Source organism: Magallana gigas, chromosome 2 (assembly GCF_963853765.1).
Source record: "Magallana gigas chromosome 2, xbMagGiga1.1, whole genome shotgun sequence".
NCBI classification, from domain to species: Eukaryota; Metazoa; Mollusca; class Bivalvia; order Ostreida; family Ostreidae; genus Magallana; species Magallana gigas.
This window is the reverse complement of record NC_088854.1, coordinates 21,126,142-21,148,059: the sequence shown is the minus strand read 5'-3', so window position 1 is coordinate 21,148,059 and position 21,918 is coordinate 21,126,142. Positions and strand designations below refer to the sequence as shown.

Here is a 21,918-nt window from a genome sequence, read left to right as displayed (position 1 = left end):
TTGTTGTCATTCCTATCTGATAACATTTCGAATCGATCATCACATGTACTCTAATACAGAACTAATGCATATAATTTAGATTATTAATGAAAATATCAAAACAGCTCAAGTGCATTTGAATTGAGTTTACAATGCGTAAGATTTGTTGCATTTCCATAAGATTTCGTGAGAGCTTAGTTCTTTTACCCGAAAGAATTACGATACTTCAGCACAGTGGCAAGTTGTAAACCAGCGTTTAAGATCTGTGGGTTATTTTATTTAACTTTGTTGTATGTCAATCAAAGGTTATTAATTGATCCTACATATGGAAACGCGATTTGCGTGACATGCAGTTGTGTCCAATGTGTAATCATTAAAAGCAACATAATGAAAACCTTGGTCCTTAATTGTATCTTGCACAAATTAAGGAAAGAGCTAGATCGAGCAACAACTAATGTATGGTCTCTTCAGTTATCTGTTACACGCAGTCGTGAACAGAAACTAACCCTCATCCTTCCTCTCTCCCTCCAAGCGTCTAATGAGCACAGCATCAGGTAAAAGTAATTTAAAAGCAAGGTAAGCGGATACAACAATATATAATAATGAAGACTCAAACTGGGACGACGATATACTGATATAACATGAGAATAATGAAATTGATAAGCTTTCATATATAATCTGATATGGAGTATACAATGACTTACATCTTTATTCGCCTTATTCCCATTGTTTTGTTGATATTTTCTTTTAATGGGTTTACAAATGCAAGCCTTGCAGGTAGTGTAACCATTTTACCACACGCTCATTCCGTTGCTAAATTTTATAAATTCATGTTGGGTTGAGATAGCTACATGTACTATAATTTACTCAACTACAGTGTGTGCTAAAACTCCAGCGGACATCTTGTTCGCTCTGGATACCTCGACAAGTATAGGAAGTCAAAACTTTGAAAGAGAGAAGCAGTTTGTATTAGCGTTTGTAGCCGACATGGACATAGGACCCTCTGACGTGCAGGTGTCCGTCGGGACGTTCTCCGACAATGCTCGCAGATACTTTGCCTTGAACTCTCATCCAAATTTACATGACCTCCAAGCTGCAATAAAAGGAGTAAGTATGACTATTTCTAAGAGAAGTACATTATATATTTGTAAAAGGCTTACCCGGTAATAGTATTAAAATAACGAAAATAAAAATCAAGAAAAAAATAGAAAAATTTATTTGGCTCATAGGGAGTTTGCTTTTTCTCATTGAATACCTAAACAAACAAAAAGCCTTGTTCATCATGCATCGTATGGTTTTAAAACATTCGTAATTTTCAAATATTTTGAAATTTAGATGTACTATGAGTTTGGACAGACGCAGACACACTTAGCATTCCTGTTAGCAGAGAAGTTTGTATTTACAAACGTTAGTGGAGACAGGCCATCGGCAACAAATGTCATGTTCGTCCTTACTGATGGTCGTTCTCAAAACCACACGGCCACGGTGCAGGGGGCACAGAGATTGAAAAATGCCGGGGTCAAAATATACGCCATTGGTATTGGTAATCAGACGGATAGAGGTGAACTCAATGACATTGCAAGCGATACAAACCATGTATTTATGGTGGATAGTTTTACAGACCTGAGCTCAATTCACACACTTGTACAAAACACGTACTGCGAAGGTAGGAGGTACTGTCATTCTTTAAATTTGATGGTTCCTGTTTTAATTAACATCAAAATGAATATCTGATTAAACGAATGCAGGTTATCTGAGTACAAACAAACCGAGTGGTACACTATCTTTATCAACAACTCGCAGTTCAGCCGCATCTTCGACATCTTTAATGTCAACAATTGTGTCCACATCGTCAACGTCTTCAGTGCCAACAGCAATTTCCGCTTCAACCACAGTCAAGTCAACAAGCACACATACATCGGCTTTGTCTTCAACAGAGACGACAGCGATGAGTACCACGACAACAGCAATGACTTCGAATCCAACATCCGACAGCTCAAATCCAACACCCGGCAGCTCAAACCCAACACCCGGCAGCTCAAACCCAACACCTGACAGCTCAAATCCAACACCTGACAACTCAAACCCAACAACCGACGGCTTAAATTTAACAACTGACGGCTCTTCGGTTATGACTTCAGTTATAACTAACAGCACACCATCTCCAGAATCTACAAGCACGAGTTTGCCAACACCAGCTCTCCCTACGACTAGTATGAACGTATATAATATATTGTAGATTTGTGGCCAAATTTAGCCAAATTGAATTTTAAAGAGTAGATCATAAATATCATAAAATAATTTTTTCAGTTCCCACGCCACCTCCAATACCCGATGGTATGTAGACTTATAATATTTTGAAATCTAGCCCGTAAATTGTATCATGAAGTTTGCCATTTTCAATAATGGAATATAAATTTTTTTCTCTTTTCAGTTTATAAAAGTAATACAAGTCTAGTAATTAGTTACTGAAATCTAGATGTCAGATTTAATGGACATTAAGGAAAGGAAATACTATTAATCTCTTCACTGTAACTTTCATTATAAATCAGACCGTGTTATTAGCACATTTTTAATAAATACCAGCATAACAATATCATTTTTTTCACCTCGTAACACATTAGTTGTATGCTGATTTATCAAGTTTGGTTTAGGGCCGTGCGAGGACAAAATCACAAATTGCGCTGGGTACGGGGATGGAGTATGCACTTCCTACCGGAAATGGTCCATCCAAAACTGCGCGCGCTTTTGCACCTTTTGTCACGGTGGGTTTGTCACCTTAATGTTATTCCAATATTTACAGAAAAGATACCAAATTACTGACTACATTTTTAGTATAGCGCTATGATTTTTTTTTTGTCTCCCTAAATCTGTGTATCATGTATTCCACTTTGCAGATTCTGTGACCAGAACTTCAACAACAACAACACTTAACGTCCCAACAACAACAACAACAACAACAACAACAACGACTTTGCCGTCAACAACTTCCTTGACTACAAGTGAGTACAACTGAGCAGGAAATAACATGGCGAAAAAGAGGTCACAAATGCCTATCGATTTGGTCCTTAGAATACGTAAAATAGATTACATATTGAAATTATCTGTTTTATTAGAAATACATGTAATTAAGAAGGCAAAAACAAGATTCCTAAATAGTAAGTCAGTAGTAGTTTTAAAACAAAGCCAAAAAACCATTAATAAATATAAGAAAGCCTTTGCTGGAATTTATTAAAATTGGAATTAATTAAAACTCAGTTCTATCGACAAAACTTATCTCTGCCTTATCTCTTTGCCATATATAGCCACTGAGCCATTCGTGTAACTGTTTTTTTACGGTACTAGCATAGTAAATATAATTGCATAAAAAATTCCCTTAGGGTTATGTTCATGAAATACTCAAATTGCATATGTTATGATACAAAATCAAATGGCCAACGTCAATAAGACATCGCTCTAAACTTTTGTTGTTGAAATATGTTTTTATTTGCAGTACTTAGATCAAGCTATGACATAATTATATATACACAAACTATTCCATTAATAATTGGCTTTTAGTAGTTACAAAATAACGTATAATTATATAGAGTTCTGATATGTATAATTAAACCTGGACATACACCAGTTCCTTTTCATATATTTTAAATTATCGAACGTATTATAAAGTATTTAATAAAATGTAAATCGTCATGTTTGCCTTTTTAATAGGAATGTATTTTCACTCTTTACTAGTTTGAATTCGCCGATTTTATTTTTTGCGGTATAACCTCGATAGTAGATGAATCAATTAGTGTATTCTTGCTTATGATTTGGACAGGGGTGTACACCGTTTGTGAGGACAAGATAGACCGATGCAGTCTGTATGGTCCTGATATTTGCTTTAAATATACCACCTGGGCTGCTGTTCAGTGCCCCAAATTTTGTGTTTTTTGTGAACGTAAGATTACCACATTTTTACTTATTTCAAAATACTTACTTAGTAGCTTGCTAGACATTTTATTCAGAAGGTCAAAATACAGACAAACGATAAATACCATTATCCTCAAAATTTAAGATTTGACTGAATTAATCACAATTCTATAAAACATCTTATTTGTAAAGATGTAACAAATAACGTTAATACTGCCTCCTGATAAATCCAAGTCCTGTTAATATACACATTATATACATGTATGTTGCTTTCTGGTTCTTCACCAAAGCTCCATCAACTACCACCACTACCACTACCACCACTACCACTACCACCACAACACCACTTCCTTCTACCACTCCCTTTGTTTGTGCTGACCAAGCGCCAAACTGTGCTGAACTCGGTCCCGCTATGTGTATGGAGGATAAAGCATTTGCGATGCGCAACTGCCCAGTGTTTTGTCTATTGTGTACACGTAAGACCTGTTTTTAAAACTTATAAAAATATTTTACGTTATGTACATATATATAGTATTTAATATTTCATAGTTTGTTTATTTATCTTTGTTTTAAAATGATAACTTTACAAATTTTCAGCCACTGAAACTTCGATAGGGGTAACTGAACCTCAGACATTCAAAACTAGCACCACGATCAGACAAATAAGTAAGTGTCACATGCATGTAATATTATTGATTATTGATCGAAAAGAGCTTCCCAAACACCCCTAGACTTTTGGTATGATGAGGTAACATCAATAATCTGTTTTCTTTATTTTATGTCGATATTTAAAATTAAATATACATAGTTTACCTATCAATGAAGAACTGGTGAAAACGAAACAAGGAGAAAGGTATAAATATCTCTTCTCCGACATATTCTCTTCATGTTTTAGAAAAATTAACAAGAGTGAAAACAATATGCTATAATTGTTTTAATATAATAAGTCAAAATATGATACTTTTTAAGATTATAACAATAAGTATCATTTTGTTTTTTGATGTATAGGCGTTGATATCGCTTTTTAGACGTCACAGTTTCGCACATGCCAAAACCTGTATTTCTTAATGGAATTCTATTTAAAGGATAGTAAGGTTTATAACAGACAGACATGACAATCGACCAATCATATGCTTAAAAATCGTTCCTTACTGCTTTGTTATTGTTGTATATCATCTTTGTTTTGTGCATGCCTAATAAGAAGTACATTGGTTTTCTTTTTTGAACATTAAACTCTACCTTTTCTTTCCAGCTACTAATCCAGACATAATAATCATAGGAAGAAAACGATTCGACAGACTTCATGGTAAACTACTTGGACACCTGATATTGAAATGAAAGAGTAGTTTATCAATAAACTGTAGAGATCTAACTAATGGGAGCTTTTTGTAAACTACGCGGAAATTCACCAGGCTGAAGCTAGCAGCCACTAACAGCAGCCACTAAGACCGTAGAAGCTAGCAGCCAATAAGGAAATTCATCAAAGTACTGAGAGTACTCGAACAAAAGTTTTTATTTTACTTAATTATCGACATATTTTAATTAATATCAAAATGATTAATGCTCAATAATTTGTACGAGCATTGGCGACTTCCGAAGCAGTAAAGCTCGCCTGGATAAGAGTTATAAATGCGTCTTTGTTGGATAAAAATGAAATACGTTTATACGGGTCATAAGTTATGAAAATAATGTTATCCTAAGTGTAGTCTTATTGATACAAATAGAAAAACTATATACATCGTATAAAGTGATTAAAAATTAAAAAGACATCGTATTATTACAAATATGAGACAATAGAACACCCAGCATTGTGATTTTATTCTCATAAAAAAATTATCATATGTAGCAGTCAAAAACAGCGAAAATCATCAGGTGAAATTGGGATTATTTTGTCTCAGCCATGATTTGACGTGAACCTTCGAAGAATACAACAATGACAATGAAAAAGGTCGGTTTAGCTCACCCGAACTGGCTCCCAGGGGTTCTGGCTCATTTCAGGGGTTTATATCTCACTTGAGATTGACCACAAGAACTTGATAACACTGGGATTAGGTAGAGGGCCTCAAGAGGTATTCATAATAAGCGTTAGAGGGCACCTATGACCCCTGCAACGGTCGGTTTAGCTCACCCGAACTTTGTCATATTTTAGCATTTCACACTGCTATATGGGTGAGCGGCGGGTCATTATCTCTTTTATCTTTGAAGTGTGCATTAAACGGATACCAGGGCAGTGTAGGATACCTATGGGGCTATTATTTTCCGGTCTCAAATTTGGGCTGTAGGGGTACCACCAAGTGGCTCCCAGGGGTTCTGGCTCATTTCAGGGGTTTATATCTCACTTGAGATTGACCACAAGAACTTGATAACAGTAGGATTAGGTAGAGGACCTCAAGAGGTATTCATAATAAGCGATAGAGGGCACCTATGACCCCTGCAAGGGTCCAGTTAGCTCACCCAAACTTTGTCATATTTTAGCATTTCAGAATGAATTAGGGGTTAAAAGTGGTCCATTATCTTCCTTATATTTGAAGTGTGCATCAAACGAATAACAGGGTAGTGTAGGGGGCATATGGGGCTATTATTTTCCGGTCTCAGATTTGGGCTGTAGGGGTACCACCAAGTGGCTCCCAGGGGTTCTGGCTCATTTCAGGGGTTTATATCTCACTTGAGATTGACCACAAGAACTTGATAACACTGGGATTAGGTAGAGGGCCTCAAGAGGTATTCATAATAAGCGTTAGAGGGCACCTATGACCCCTGCAAGGGTCGGTTTTGCTCACCCGAACTTTGTCATATTTTAGCATTTCACACTGCTATATGGGTGAGCGGCGGGTCATTATCTCTTTTATCTTTGAAGTGTGCATTAAACGGATACCAGGGCAGTGTAGGATACCTATGGGGCTATTATTTTCCAGTCTCAAATTTGGGCTGTAGGGGTACCACCAAGTGGCTCCCAGGGGTTCTGGCTCATTTCAGGGGTTTATATCTCACTTGAGATTGACCACAAGAACTTGATAACAGTAGGATTAGGTAGAGGACCTCAATAGGTATTCATAATAAGCGATAGAGGGCACCTATGACCCCTGCAAGGGTCCAGTTAGCTCACCCAAACTTTGTCATATTTTAGCATTTCAGAATGATTTAGGGGTTAAAAGTGGTCCATTATCTTCCTTATCTTTGAAGTGTGCATCAAACGAATAACAGGGTAGTGTAGGGGGCATATGGGGCTATTATTTTCCGGTCTCAGATTTGGGCGGTAGGGGTACCACCAAGTGGCTCCCAGGGGTTCTGGCTCATTTCAGGGGTTTATATCTCACTTGAGATTGACCACAAGAACTTGATAACACTGGGATTAGGTAGAGGGCCTCAAGAGGTATTCATAATAAGCGTTAGAGGGCACCTATGACCCCTGCAGGGGTCGGTTTAGCTCACCCGAACTTTGTCATATTTTAGCATTTCACACTGCTATATTGGTGAGCGGCGGGTCATTATCTCTTTTATCTTTGAAGTGTGCATTAAACGGATACCAGGGCAGTGTAGGATACCTATGGGGCTATTATTTTCCGGTCTAAAATTTGGGCTGTAGGGGTACCACCAAGTGGCTCCCAGCGGTTCTGGCTCATTTCAGGGGTTTATATCTCACTTGAGATTGACCACAAGAACTTGATAACAGTAGGATTAGGTAGAGGACCTCAATAGGTATTCATAATAAGCGATAGAGGGCACCTATGACCCCTGCAAGGGTCCAGTTAGCTCACCCAAACTTTTTCATATTTTAGCACTTCACAATGATATTATAGGGGTTAAAAGTGGTATATTATCTTCCTTATCTTTGAAGTGTGCATCAAACGAATAACAGGGTAGTGTAGGGGGCATATGGGGCTATTATTTTCCGGTCTCAGATTTGGGCTGTAGGGGTACCACCAAGTGGCTCCCAGGGGTTCTGGCTCATTTCAGGGGTTTATATCTCACTTGAGATTGACCACAAGAACTTGATAACACTGGGATTAGGTAGAGGGCCTCAAGAGGTATTCATAATAAGCGTTAGAGGGCACCTATGACCCCTACAAGGGTCGGTTTAGCTCACCCGAACTTTGTCATATTTTAGCATTTCACACTGCTATATGGGTGAGCGGCGGGTCATTATCTCTTTTATCTTTGAAGTGTGCATTACACGGATAATAGGGCAGTGTAGGGGACCTATGGGGCTATTATTTCCCGGTCTCAGATTTGGGCTGTAGGGATACCACCAAGTGGCTCCCAGGGGTTCCGGCTCATTTCAGGAGTTTATATCTCACTTGAGATTGACCACAAGAACTTGATAACACTTAACACTAAGATTAGGTAGAGGACCTCAATAGGTATTCATAATAAGCGATAGAGGGCACCTATGACCCCTGCAAGGGTCCAGCTAGCTCACCGAAACTTTGAGCTAACTGGACCCTTGCAGGGGTCATAGGTGCCCTCTATCGCTTATTATGAATACCTCTTGAGGTCCTCTACATAATCCAAGTGTTTGCAAGTTCCTGTGGCCAATCTCAAGTGAGATATAAATCCCTGAAATGAGCCAGAACCCCTGGGAGCCACTTGGTGGTACCCCTACAGCCCAAATCTGAGACCGGGAAATATTAGCCCCATATGCCCCCTACACTACCCTGTTATTCGTTTGATGCACACTTCAAAGATAAGGAAGATAATGGGCCACTTTTAACCCCTATATCATTCTGAAATGCTAAAATATGACAAAGTTCGGGTGAGCTAACCGAACCCTTGTAGGGGTCATAGGTGCCCTCTAACGCTTATTATGAATACCTCTTGAGGTCCTCTACTTAATCCAAGTGTTTGCAAGTTCCTGTGGCCAATCTCAAGTGAGATATAAATCCCTGACATGAGCCAGAACCCCTGGGAGCCACTTGGTGGTACCCCTACAGCCCAAATCTGAGACCGGGAAATATTAGCCCCATATGCCCCCTACACTACCCTGTTATTCGTTTGATGCACACTTCAAAGATAAGGAAGATAATGGGCCACTTTTAACCCCTATATCATTCTGAAATGCTAAAATATGACAAAGTTCGGGTGAGCTAACTGAACCCTTGTAGGGGTCATAGGTGCCCTCTAACGCTTATTATGAATACCTCTTGAGGTCCTCTACTTAATCCAAGTGTTTGCAAGTTCCTGTGGCCAATCTCAAGTGAGATATAAATCCCTGACATGAGCCAGAACCCCTGGGAGCCACTTAGTGGTACCCCTACAGCCCAAATCTGAGACCGGGAAATATTAGCCCCATATGCCCCCTACACTACCCTGTTATTCGTTTGATGCACACTTCAAAGATAAGGAAGATAATGGGCCACTTTTAACCCCTATATCATTCTGAAATGCTAAAATATGACAAAGTTCGGGTGAGCTAACCGAACCCTTGTAGGGGTCATAGGTGCCCTCTAACGCTTATTATGAATACCTCTTGAGGTCCTCTACTTAATCCAAGTGTTTGCAAGTTCCTGTGGCCAATCTCAAGTGAGATATAAATCCCTGACATGAGCCAGAACCCCTGGGAGCCACTTGGTGGTACCCCTACAGCCCAAATCTGAGACCGGGAAATATTAGCCCCATATGCCCCCTACACTACCCTGTTATTCGTTTGATGCACACTTCAAAGATAAGGAAGATAATGGGCCACTTTTAACCCCTATATCATTCTGAAATGCTAAAATATGACAAAGTTCGGGTGAGCTAACTGAACCCTTGTAGGGGTCATAGGTGCCCTCTAACGCTTATTATGAATACCTCTTGAGGTCCTCTACTTAATCCAAGTGTTTGCAAGTTCCTGTGGCCAATCTCAAGTGAGATATAAATCCCTGACATGAGCCAGAACCCCTGGGAGCCACTTGTTGGTACCCCTACAGCCCAAATCTGAGACCGGGAAATATTAGCCCCATATGCCCCCTACACTACCCTGTTATTCGTTTGATGCACACTTCAAAGATAAGGAAGATAATGGGCCACTTTTAACCCCTATATCATTCTGAAATGCTAAAATATGACAAAGTTCGGGTGAGCTAACCGAACCCTTGTAGGGGTCATAGGTGCCCTCTAACGCTTATTATGAATACCTCTTGAGGTCCTCTACTTAATCCAAGTGTTTGCAAGTTCCTGTGGCCAATCTCAAGTGAGATATAAATCCCTGACATGAGCCAGAACCCCTGGGAGCCACTTGGTGGTACCCCTACAGCCCAAATCTGAGACCGGGAAATATTAGCCCCATATGCCCCCTACACTACCCTGTTATTCGTTTGATGCACACTTCAAAGATAAGGAAGATAATGGGCCACTTTTAACCCCTATATCATTCTGAAATGCTAAAATATGACAAAGTTCGGGTGAGCTAACTGAACCCTTGTAGGGGTCATAGGTGCCCTCTAACGCTTATTATGAATACCTCTTGAGGTCCTCTACTTAATCCAAGTGTTTGCAAGTTCCTGTGGCCAATCTCAAGTGAGATATAAATCCCTGACATGAGCCAGAACCCCTGGGAGCCACTTAGTGGTACCCCTACAGCCCAAATCTGAGACCGGGAAATATTAGCCCCATATGCCCCCTACACTACCCTGTTATTCGTTTGATGCACACTTCAAAGATAAGGAAGATAATGGGCCACTTTTAACCCCTATATCATTCTGAAATGCTAAAATATGACAAAGTTCGGGTGAGCTAACCGAACCCTTGTAGGGGTCATAGGTGCCCTCTAACGCTTATTATGAATACCTCTTGAGGTCCTCTACTTAATCCAAGTGTTTGCAAGTTCCTGTGGCCAATCTCAAGTGAGATATAAATCCCTGACATGAGCCAGAACCCCTGGGAGCCACTTGGTGGTACCCCTACAGCCCAAATCTGAGACCGGGAAATATTAGCCCCATATGCCCCCTACACTACCCTGTTATTCGTTTGATGCACACTTCAAAGATAAGGAAGATAATGGGCCACTTTTAACCCCTATATCATTCTGAAATGCTAAAATATGACAAAGTTCGGGTGAGCTAACTGAACCCTTGTAGGGGTCATAGGTGCCCTCTAACGCTTATTATGAATACCTCTTGAGGTCCTCTACTTAATCCAAGTGTTTGCAAGTTCCTGTGGCCAATCTCAAGTGAGATATAAATCCCTGACATGAGCCAGAACCCCTGGGAGCCACTTGTTGGTACCCCTACAGCCCAAATCTGAGACCGGGAAATATTAGCCCCATATGCCCCCTACACTACCCTGTTATTCGTTTGATGCACACTTCAAAGATAAGGAAGATAATGGGCCACTTTTAACCCCTATATCATTCTGAAATGCTAAAATATGACAAAGTTCGGGTGAGCTAACTGAACCCTTGTAGGGGTCATAGGTGCCCTCTAACGCTTATTATGAATACCTCTTGAGGTCCTCTACTTAATCCAAGTGTTTGCAAGTTCCTGTGGCCAATCTCAAGTGAGATATAAATCCCTGACATGAGCCAGAACCCCTGGGAGCCACTTGGTGGTACCCCTACAGCCCAAATTTGAGACCGGGAAATATTAGCCCCATATGCCCCCTACACTACCCTGTTATTCGTTTGATGCACACTTCAAAGATAAGGAAGATAATGGGCCACTTTTAACCCCTATATCATTCTGAAATGCTAAAATATGACAAAGTTCGGGTGAGCTAACTGAACCCTTGTAGGGGTCATAGGTGCCCTCTAACGCTTATTATGAATACCTCTTGAGGTCCTCTACTTAATCCAAGTGTTTGCAAGTTCCTGTGGCCAATCTCAAGTGAGATATAAATCCCTGACATGAGCCAGAACCCCTGGGAGCCACTTAGTGGTACCCCTACAGCCCAAATCTGAGACCGGGAAATATTAGCCCCATATGCCCCCTACACTACCCTGTTATTCGTTTGATGCACACTTCAAAGATAAGGAAGATAATGGGCCACTTTTAACCCCTATATCATTCTGAAATGCTAAAATATGACAAAGTTCGGGTGAGCTAACTGAACCCTTGTAGGGGTCATAGGTGCCCTCTAACGCTTATTATGAATACCTCTTGAGGTCCTCTACTTAATCCAAGTGTTTGCAAGTTCCTGTGGCCAATATCAAGTGAGATATAAATCCCTGACATGAGCCAGAACCCCTGGGAGCCACTTGGTGGTACCCCTACAGCCCAAATCTGAGACCGGGAAATATTAGCCCCATATGCCCCCTACACTACCCTGTTATTCGTTTGATGCACACTTCAAAGATAAGGAAGATAATGGGCCACTTTTAACCCCTATATCATTCTGAAATGCTAAAATATGACAAAGTTCGGGTGAGCTAACCGAACCCTTTTCATTGTCAATGTTGTATTCGAAGGTTCACGTCAAAACATGGCCGATACAAAATAATCCCAACTTCACTTGATGATTTTCGCTGTTTTTGACTGCGACATATAATAATTTACTTATGAGAATAAAACCACAATGCTGGGTGTTCTACTGTCTCATATTCGTAATAATACGTTGTCTTTTTAATTTTTGATTGATGTTGTTTCCGGGGGAGTAAAAAGGCCCGAGGATAATTTTTTAAACACGCACATGTTCAACGTCGATGTAAACAAATTATCTTGCCACACTGAGTTGGCTTTTAGTTTATATTGTATTTGTATCGTTTTATGCCTTTTAATTTACTTTAATTTATCATTTCTTTTATATCACAATACGTTTGCATATCACTCAATACGATGCATATAGTTTTTCTATTTGTATCAATAAGTCTACACTTAGGATAACATTATTTTCATAACTTATGACCCGTATAGACGTATTTCATTTCTATCCAACATAGAAGCATTTATAACTCTTATCCAGGCGAGCTTTACTGCTTTGGAAGTCGGCAATGCTCGTACAAATTATTGAGCATTAATCATTTTGATATTAATTAAAATATGTCGATAATTAGGTGAAATATTATTTTTCTGTTCGAGTACTCTCAGTCCTTTGATGAATTTCCTTATTGGCTGCTAGCTTCTACGGGCTTAGTGGCTGCTGTTAGTGGCTGCTAGCTTCAGCCTGGTCGGAAATTCAGGTCGACGTAAGAAGTTCTTTATACATGTACCTTTAATTAAAGGACAAGATGTACTTCCGATATACAGTCAAACTCTCCAACTATTTATAGTACAAAATAATTGATTATCGAAGTAATTAAACTGGTTTTTTTTATTTCTCACGTTCACTGTGATATCATCTCCCTCTGAGTCACTTAATTAATAAAGTTATTATCCATATAAAGAGATTAAAAGAAAAGAAAGAAACGGTCACTTCGTGCAGAATGTATTCCCAAATGGCAACGTACATTCATTTAGATCTCATCACCGCTATATCATTATCTGAAAGTATAGTTTAAACAATATTTATTCATTAAAGATTCAAATACATTTACATGATGCTAATTACAATTGTAAGATCGGGAAACAAGCCGTAGGGCTTATATTAATCCCTGAGGGTCTCTTGAATACACTGCAGAAATGAGAGGTGTAAAGTGGAATGTTAGTACAAGGAACAAAATAGAAAAAATGTGTCAAAAATCAAAGTTGGAAACACTTTTTATGAGGTAATAAAAAAAAGTCAGCAAAATAAAATATCACATAAAAAAATATTACAATATATTCGTTGGTTGAACATCAGAACAGAAATTTAGTATACATAATCACGTGTTAATGTTCGAACACATCCATACAGAAGGAAATGTGGCTTTTTTCTTACACCAGTTCTGTGTACGTTTTCAGTAAGAATATTGATTTTATTTTCGTCGAAAATTTTAACTCAGTACACGTGCTAACACATCATAAAATATTTTGCCGATTTCCATAAATTATTTTAAAAAATATAAGTGGTGGGAATAAGATAAACAGGCAATTGAAAAAAGGTATTATTATTGTACAACATTCTACGTGATATAATGGTTGCTGAATCTTTTACTCTCAAGTATAAATCTTTGTACGGTTTGAAAATTTTGTTCATGTTCTACAATACTTAGATAATTAGACCGATAGAGTAGTAAGTTAGGATCTGTAGAATTTGTGAGTTTGTTTATTGTTATATTTCGTATTGTAGCATACTTTGGACTATGCAGAAGATAATGTTCAGTGATTTCTATAGACCCACATGAACAAAAAGGGGATGGACAAGGGGTTCTGTTGAACATATGAAGTTTTAAAGTACTACATTCTAAACGTAGTTGAGAGTGGAGAATTTTACCTGTACAAAACCCTATATGATAGTATTCGGGAATAGTTATGTTGTTTTTGTTTACTAGATATTTTTTAAGCTTCTTATGGAAGGATGGTTCCGTATGTTGTGTTCCAAAGTCGTATGGTATTGGGAAGAAAATAGTCGTAATATAGCTTAGTTCTTGCGTAGCTATAGATTTCTCATATTGAGTTAGTGCTTCTTGTGATTCATTGGAAGGCAGTTGGGTCTGAAAGAGGTTTAATAGATAGTAGGGAACTTTGCCGTGAAATATTTTAAGCCGGTGGACTTTCCGACGCTTAGATAAAGGAACCCAGCCTGTTCTTAATAACAAAGAGTTATGGAGGCTAGTCCCCCTGTCACAATTTGGGCCGCTTCAAGCTAAATGTTCTCGATTTTTAAATAACGGTAACTTTATTAACAAATTGTGCTTCTTAAGAAGAAGGATCATATATATATATATATATATATATATATATATATATATATATATATATATATATATATATATATATATATATAAGAAAAAGAAAATAACTTATGTACGTTCACCTGAAGAAGGATGTAAATCCAGAAAGCGCTAGTGAATAGAAACTTTGGAACTGTTCATTTTCTTTTTCTTTTTTAATTATTTATACTGTGTGATATCACCTTTCACTCATCTTGGATTATATATAGACACACACACACACTGGTATAAGTATATATAAATAATCTTTAGGAAGCGGCAAAGGGAAGTGTGTATATATGCACATGAATTAATAGTAAATCAACGCGCACATAACCGTATGTATCGGTTAAAATTCCTACATGTACAGCTGAACATCTGATTTGTTGCGCCGTGTTTGTATGTTTGTGAGACTGAACTGTAGTTCAACTACATATTCTTTGGAAATGTTTGCTACCAAAAATGGTTTTGTATTATCGCTTATCTTGCTTAAATATTCGTTTAAACGCACCTTCCAAAAAACCTCGGTCGCTATTTCTACCGGTTCAAACTGTAAATTTTAGAGCCTTAAAAATTGTATTGTTATATTATAATATTGTAATAGTTAAGGGAATGCAGTTTATAGCATAATTTGATATGAAGGTGGTGAATAAGTACAAAACAAGCGTACGTTTCAGTGCCATAAAATAGTGGCACGATGTATTCACTCGACTCTTTTCATAAGACTGAACCCGGATATCGACCAAAATCTTCAATTAGAAACATTATCAAACATGCACGATTTTTAATTAGAGTCTTAAATACTGGCAAAGTTCCGAACAACTTAAACCTTATAAGTGAATAATTGAAAAGAAAACGTTTCTCGTGCCTTGATTAGCCTCTGTTTCCATGGAAACGGCGTCCCCGATATTATCCGTTCTCATTGTACTTCTGTAAAGCAAGTTATAACATTGATTCTTTACTTTTTTTAGTTCGATTTCTACGAGTTCTCAAATGTTTTTAATAAATGTAGAATCTGAATGACATAAGTATTGAACAGCGCGATATTAACCCTAGCAATTCATAAATACCTGTTTCCAATTAAACTTCTGATATCTATAATTAATTAATATATATTCACATCAATAGTTTGGTTGAATTAAGGAATAAGGGACCATTCTCTAGTATTAAGAGGTGATCAAATACGGTCGGGGATGATCAAGTCCAATAAAGCCCAAGGGGCTATATGATAACGATTGTTACAGATAAATATTAAAATAGTCATTGATGTAATGTATTGGCCTAGTCATTACTTATTCGATTTGTAGTGTTGTCACAGACAAAGTTACGGGAAAATGTAAATATCATATTCAGAGTATCTTATAAAGACGATACGTCATACAATAATCGATATTTCGTATTCATTTACTTAGGTGTCAGATATTTGAAGTATTATTATATTTAATCATGTATATTAAATCATAAAGAAAACTAGCTGTGATTTTCTACAGAATTGTGCTCTCACAATTTATTTAGAATGTAGAATTTAATTGCGTTTTTCAAATCAAAGTATAGTATTTTGAGCATGTGTGATGAAATTGTTTACTTGTCCCATACGCTGAAGTTTAAGTACATATTAACATCACACATCACTTCTTCGCTAAAACACGTTTTGTGAACATGTTCAATTCAATGACATTAGATTTAAAAGATAGAGGATTAGCAGGCAAATGTAGTTAACACACAACGATTTCGTGTCAGATATACGACTTGACAATGATTTGCCACATGCTCTTAGATGTCATTAAAAGGGGCTTAAATTCTAACGCATTTTTATTGATTTAAAAACTCTTAATAGTAAAAAACAAATCTCGAGGTTCATCGTAACAATCTCTCCCGTGCTTCTGATCTTTACTAAGGCCCCTTTCCTTCGCCGATTCATCTATATTCATTTAAAGCGCAAACTTTCTCAAGTGAAACGTGGGCATTTTGATATGAGGGCTGCGTTTGTGATATTAGCAGTTATATTGTCGTTTGAAGGTAAGATTAATTTTTTTATCATTTAATTTCAAATTGTGTTTAAATGTTTCTTGATGATGCCACTGTTGGTTTTCTCACTTGCGGAAGAAATGATTAACTTTTAATTATAGCCAAGGCAAAAAAGGATGTTTTTCGCAATGATGTAAATCTCATTATGTTCGGATCTATGGATAATACAAAACATTTGAGGTTGTTGCTAATTTTATTATTTTTTATTGTCCTCAATTAAAAAAAAATGACTGTTTGATATTGTTAGAAATAAACATAAAATTTTTGACAATATTAAATGGTTTTTACTTTATCAACCTTGAATATTTTTCAATATGGTTCTGAGAATTTCACAAAGTATAAGAAAGAAAGGGACATTCCAACAGATTTTAATAGAGGATTTCGTTTAAGTTATAAAAAATAACAGAACGTCAAACTATGTGGTGTTCTTTAAGGTAGGGAGTCCAGATACGGATACACGGCCAGTGCTGATTCTTTTGTATTGTTTGAAGTTTTAGAACTATTATATATCTTTAAGTACTTTGTTCAACATGTACATGTATCAAGCAACTGATATATCCCACTTCATGTACAACAATTAGCTATATAGAAATAAATATTTATTGTTTTGACTTATTAATTATTATTCTAGAGAAAACAAAGACAAAATGACTCATTTTGCACTGGCACAACCAAGTAAGCGTAAATCGCCCGTTTTAGAAAATACGCTTTTTAAAAAAAGGGTATCACTTGAATTTTCGAAACATAAATCATAACTTATATATTAATTCTAAACTTGAATATATTTGAAATTTCTAAGGTAGGGGAAACGGATTATCAAGTTTATATACTGTATACAGGGTTATTTTTGCCCGTGTTTTTTTTTTCGTCCTTTTACACTTGCAAACGGTTTAGCCTCGTCTTAAATCCGACCTGATACAGTTAGAAATAGATCCCCTTTCTAATTAAAATATTATTCAAAAATTGCTTTGCATTCTCCCATTCTTAAACTCGCCTGTAAATTTCCCTGTATACAATTTTGAGAACTGACCTCTAATTTGTAGAGGCAAATGGCCAGTTCACCACCACCCATGCAACTAACATTCACACTGCCATTTTTGGAACCTCGTACAATAAATATGTCCGACCGTCTGCTACCACGTACGTTGACATCGAATTAAATCTGCTCTCGCTCAATGATTTGGTAAGTAACTGGTTTATTTTAAATTTACCATTTCAAATATTTTAGAACTAATTTATCTGCCCATGTTATATTAATTACTGTAAACAACATAATGAGTACTAATACCTCTGTGAAAAAAAATGAGCACAATAGGTAATTATATTCCAATCGCAGAAAGATTTTTAAAAATACCTCAAAGTATGACATTAGAAACAGTACCAAGTTTTTTGCAACTATAAAATAGTACACTTCAAAATTAAAAAACCGTTTTCAATCCCAGTTTAAGGGGCACTAAACACATGATATCACGCTGACCGTTCTCTTTTTATCTTCATTGTATGGCAGGACATGAAAAATCAGGTCATGTCGACGTCTGGCTGGCTAACTATTGTAAGTACCTTAAACTGAAAACTTTATACTTTAATACACTATTTCTTTAAACATGTTATAAAATTGACTCTCTCTAGCGTCTGTAATGCTATATTTTAATTGTTTAAAGCAAATTAAATGAAGCAGTTACATGTACTATGCATTTCTTTCAAAGTAGTGAGCAATTTTACGTATGGTTCAAATCATGCTTCATTTATACGGCTTTGCTGTTCGTTCTTGGCGTTCTTGACGCTTTGACTTTGGTGATTACAATTAGCTGATTACAATTAGCGGAAAAAGTCAGTAGGCACATGTAACGACCTGTTTGTAAATGGGTTTGTTAAGGATCCTAGCAAAACCAAACAAAGACAAAAATAGAGCGCTCTATGATGAACTTTGATTAATTTATCGTTAAATAGAGCCTCGGAAATGTTAACGTTTAACTTTTTGCACATATAATTTACAGACATGGAACGATCCTCGCTTGGCTTGGACTGCGGCCTCATACGGCAACATAGAATATATCTACACCAAACAGGACAAAATATGGCGCCCTGAACTCATCATAGACAATTCGTAAATGTCTTTCCCAATCGTTATCTTTTAAGACCATTTTTATGAAAACTTCAAATGAAAGTACCTTTACATGTAATATAGTTACATTACCTCAACTGTATATAAATCTTGCTATTAAACAATTCAGATTTTCTTTCCAGTGTTGAAGACATGGCACCCATTGGTGATACCGAGATTTTTTTCAAAATAAAGAATACAGGGGCAGTTCGTTGGGATCCCCCTGGCCAATACGTCACTCATTGTAATATTGACGTCTCTTATTACCCATTCGACTACCAGAAATGTTCCATTGAGATAACGACGTTTGCCTTCACGACAGACGTTGTTATTTTAAACAAGACTAAAGATAGTGTCAACGTCGATGATTTTAAAGAGAACGGAGAATGGGTACTGGATTCTTCGAGTGTGGAAGAGCAGGTTTTGACGGAAAATGGCGAGATGTTCTCGCTGCTGGAATTTAAACTTATCTTCAAGCGCCGCCCTGGATATTATCTCACAAACGTCGTTTACCCCGTGATTTTAGTGTCTCTTCTGACAAACTTAGTGTTTCTCCTGCCGGTGGACTCCGGGGAAAAGATTTCCTACATCTTGACTGTTCTACTGGCTCAGGCAGTGTTGCTGACCCTAGTAGGGGACAGTATGCCAACGACGTCCAAACATACACCTGTCATAGGTATAACTTATTAATTTATAGATCTTGCTGATCAGGACAAAATATCCTATTGGTCCAAAAAGGAAACCATAGTGACAATGAATTTAAAAAGACATGGTCACGATTTTAGTCTTTAAATGTACAAGACTGGATGAAGCTGAACAAGTGTCATTGCATTTAATGTATTCATATCTAAAACCAATGACTGGAAAGTCAACCATGAGTAGACCCCGCCTTCATCAAATTGAACTTTGCCACGTATTGCCCACAGTCAAAACCCATGGTAAAACAGCTCTGTATCAAGAAACACATTGTAACGATAAACTCGTGGACTATAAATTTAAATAAGGAATATTTCAGTAACATAACAACGTTTAAAGTTATTGATTATCTCCCTATTCCTTGAATCTAATGATTTTGTTTCTGTTGTACAGGAATATACATCTCCTTTGTACTCGTAATGGCTGCCTTGGCTATTGTCATCACCATCCTGAACCTCCGCCTTCACCTCAGAGCGGACCAAGCAACAGTGCCCAGATGGCTCAAGTCCTTCACCTTTATTGTGCTTCTGAAAGTCAACTGTCTCAGCGCAAAGGTCAAAGACCAGAACAAAAATCACGTGGTTTCCCAGAATGACACATTAGAGCTGCAAGATGACGACGGAAGAAGTAAATCATCGGAGTGTGTGAAGACAGAGGCGTGGAAAAATCAAGATGATGAGTTTCCATTCGAATGCAAAGAAGTTTCTTACTTGCTGGACATTTTCTTCTTTTATTTATTCAACATTATAACATTCGTCGTAACTGTAGTTTTGCTTGTTGTTTTAGCAGTTTGTGATAGGCCTACATAACACAAACAGGAAATTCTATCATTAAGACGAAGAGATTTGTATAAAGATAAAAGAAAATATTCAGATTTTCAATTTGGAATTTCTCTTTACTCAAAGTTTATGACCAAACATGTTAATTATATTTAAGGTTACAGGGAAGATCTGACGAATAATTCGCTGACCATCCAGCCTCCCAAAACATGTTGCCAAGACACTTCTAGGGAAAAAGCCTCTTTAAATCTTGTCAAATTGGAATTCATTTTTCGTTGCACCATGACAATTAATATTCATATTCTTGCCGTTGACAATAAAATATCATAACAACAGGCCGGTAGGTCACATCTCTCACTTGAACAAGCGTATCTAATATCGATCATTTTCTCTAGTTATTTATTTATCTTACTCCATGAGTGATGATAAGAACCTAAAATGTTTGTATCTAGTGTGGCTAAGTAACTTTTATATCATTTTATGAATATTAGCAATATTCACTTTATTTTTAAGTAAATATTCGTCATTGTATATATCTTCTCCATTATTGCGTGCTAAGGATTATGGTGAGAAAAAAAAACGTTTCTTCAAGTGGGATTATCTATACAAGTTTCACGTTTTAAATAACTATTTTACCTTCCTACCTCTGTGAATATGTCGCCTGTTTGACACGAGTGGCAAATGAGTATGTCCCTTTTTATAGAAATCCGATAATTGAATTGCGTCACAATAAAATATTTTTAGCATGCTTTTTCTGATTCCATTTTTACATATCACGTGTCGTTTTAACAGGTTTTCGGTTATGCTATTACCTCAAAATTATGACAGGACATGCAACCCTAGTTTTTAGAAGAAAAGTTCTTGCGTGCAAGAGTGGTAATGAACAAGGTTTAGAATATTTTAGTGGTATTTAATACATGTTGTTCAGGTATTACTAAGGTTTAAATATATTAACAGCTTTCTTTCCTGGATAAATACTCGTGTGAATATTCATTTATTGAAAATGAGAAAAAGTATTGACAATGAAATAAATTGGGCGATCCAAAAAACCTTATCATCAAAATATATAGTTTTTTAAAGCGAACTGGTTAGACCATCGTTGGGGAGGCACTGTACTCGAGAACTTGAGCCTCAACTTGTTAAAAGCACCGAATGTTTTACCAAAGATCACACTTGTGTTTTCTTTTAAAGTTTATATTTACACGCACTGCGATTGGATCAGCTACTCGCAGCTGCAGCCAATCATAAAACGGAGCTTGTCACCGAGTGTTCATAAATCCGCCAAGGGTTCATTGGGAGCAAAGTGGACCGAAAACTCTTGGCTAGCGAAGATGAGTTTAACGTAGAAATATAAAGGGAAAATGTTTAAAAATCTTTTTCTCAAGAAGTTCAATGCTACACTTTGTGAGATTACTTTGCAAGCATTCTCAATTAATGTATACTCTTAATTGTTAAAATCCTGACACCCTCAGCCCAATACTTGGGCCCAAGAGGGAGAATAAAGTTTAACGTAGATATATAGGGAAAACTGTTAGGAAAATCTTCAAGAACTATAATCCCCTTTCCACGAGGAAGCTTTGTACAACGTTTATTGAGATGTGACACGTTTCCATAACTTTTAACACCTTTAAGCAAAAATACATTTACTTGTCAAAGACGTACAACTGAAATCAGTTTTAGATCTCTTTATTGACACACTTTTCCTATTTACCCGGAGA

General features: G+C 37.1%; 2 protein-coding genes across 2 annotated transcripts; both read left to right on the top strand.

The window, feature by feature from the left end:
* Positions 1 to 674: 674 nt before the first annotated feature.
* On the top strand, positions 675 to 5,290 carry LOC105343338 (uncharacterized). Its single transcript, XM_066073401.1, has 11 exons — positions 675 to 756; positions 857 to 1,086; positions 1,315 to 1,645; positions 1,728 to 2,192; positions 2,290 to 2,316; positions 2,634 to 2,744; positions 2,877 to 2,981; positions 3,797 to 3,916; positions 4,179 to 4,364; positions 4,486 to 4,554; positions 5,141 to 5,290. Exons 1-11 carry the CDS (start codon positions 675 to 677, stop codon positions 5,224 to 5,226), a joined length of 1,812 nt encoding a protein of 603 aa, XP_065929473.1. The 3' UTR covers positions 5,227 to 5,290.
* Positions 5,291 to 16,328: 11,038 nt separating this feature from the next.
* Positions 16,329 to 20,421, top strand: LOC105343337 (neuronal acetylcholine receptor subunit alpha-3). The gene is made up of 6 exons (XM_034446918.2): positions 16,329 to 16,612; positions 17,665 to 17,804; positions 18,129 to 18,173; positions 18,619 to 18,728; positions 18,869 to 19,401; positions 19,815 to 20,421. The coding sequence occupies exons 1-6, from the start codon at positions 16,567 to 16,569 to the stop codon at positions 20,228 to 20,230; spliced, it is 1,290 nt and encodes a 429-aa protein (XP_034302809.2). The 5' UTR covers positions 16,329 to 16,566; the 3' UTR covers positions 20,231 to 20,421.
* The last annotated feature ends 1,497 nt before the right edge of the window (positions 20,422 to 21,918 follow it).

Bases quoted from the DNA above. Each gene is read 5' to 3' on its own strand.
- LOC105343338 (XM_066073401.1), top strand. From the start codon at position 675: ATGACTTACATCTTTATTCGCCTTATTCCCATTGTTTTGTTGATATTT. The intron at 2,193-2,289 runs GTATGAACGTAT...TAATTTTTTCAG, and splicing joins ACCAGCTCTCCCTACGACTA to TTCCCACGCCACCTCCAATA. The intron at 4,555-5,140 runs GTAAGTGTCACA...TTTTCTTTCCAG, and splicing joins CACCACGATCAGACAAATAA to CTACTAATCCAGACATAATA.
- LOC105343337 (XM_034446918.2), top strand. From the start codon at position 16,567: ATGAGGGCTGCGTTTGTGATATTAGCAGTTATATTGTCGTTTGAAG. The intron at 16,613-17,664 runs GTAAGATTAATT...TCTAATTTGTAG, and splicing joins AGTTATATTGTCGTTTGAAG to AGGCAAATGGCCAGTTCACC. The intron at 19,402-19,814 runs GTATAACTTATT...TCTGTTGTACAG, and splicing joins CAAACATACACCTGTCATAG to GAATATACATCTCCTTTGTA.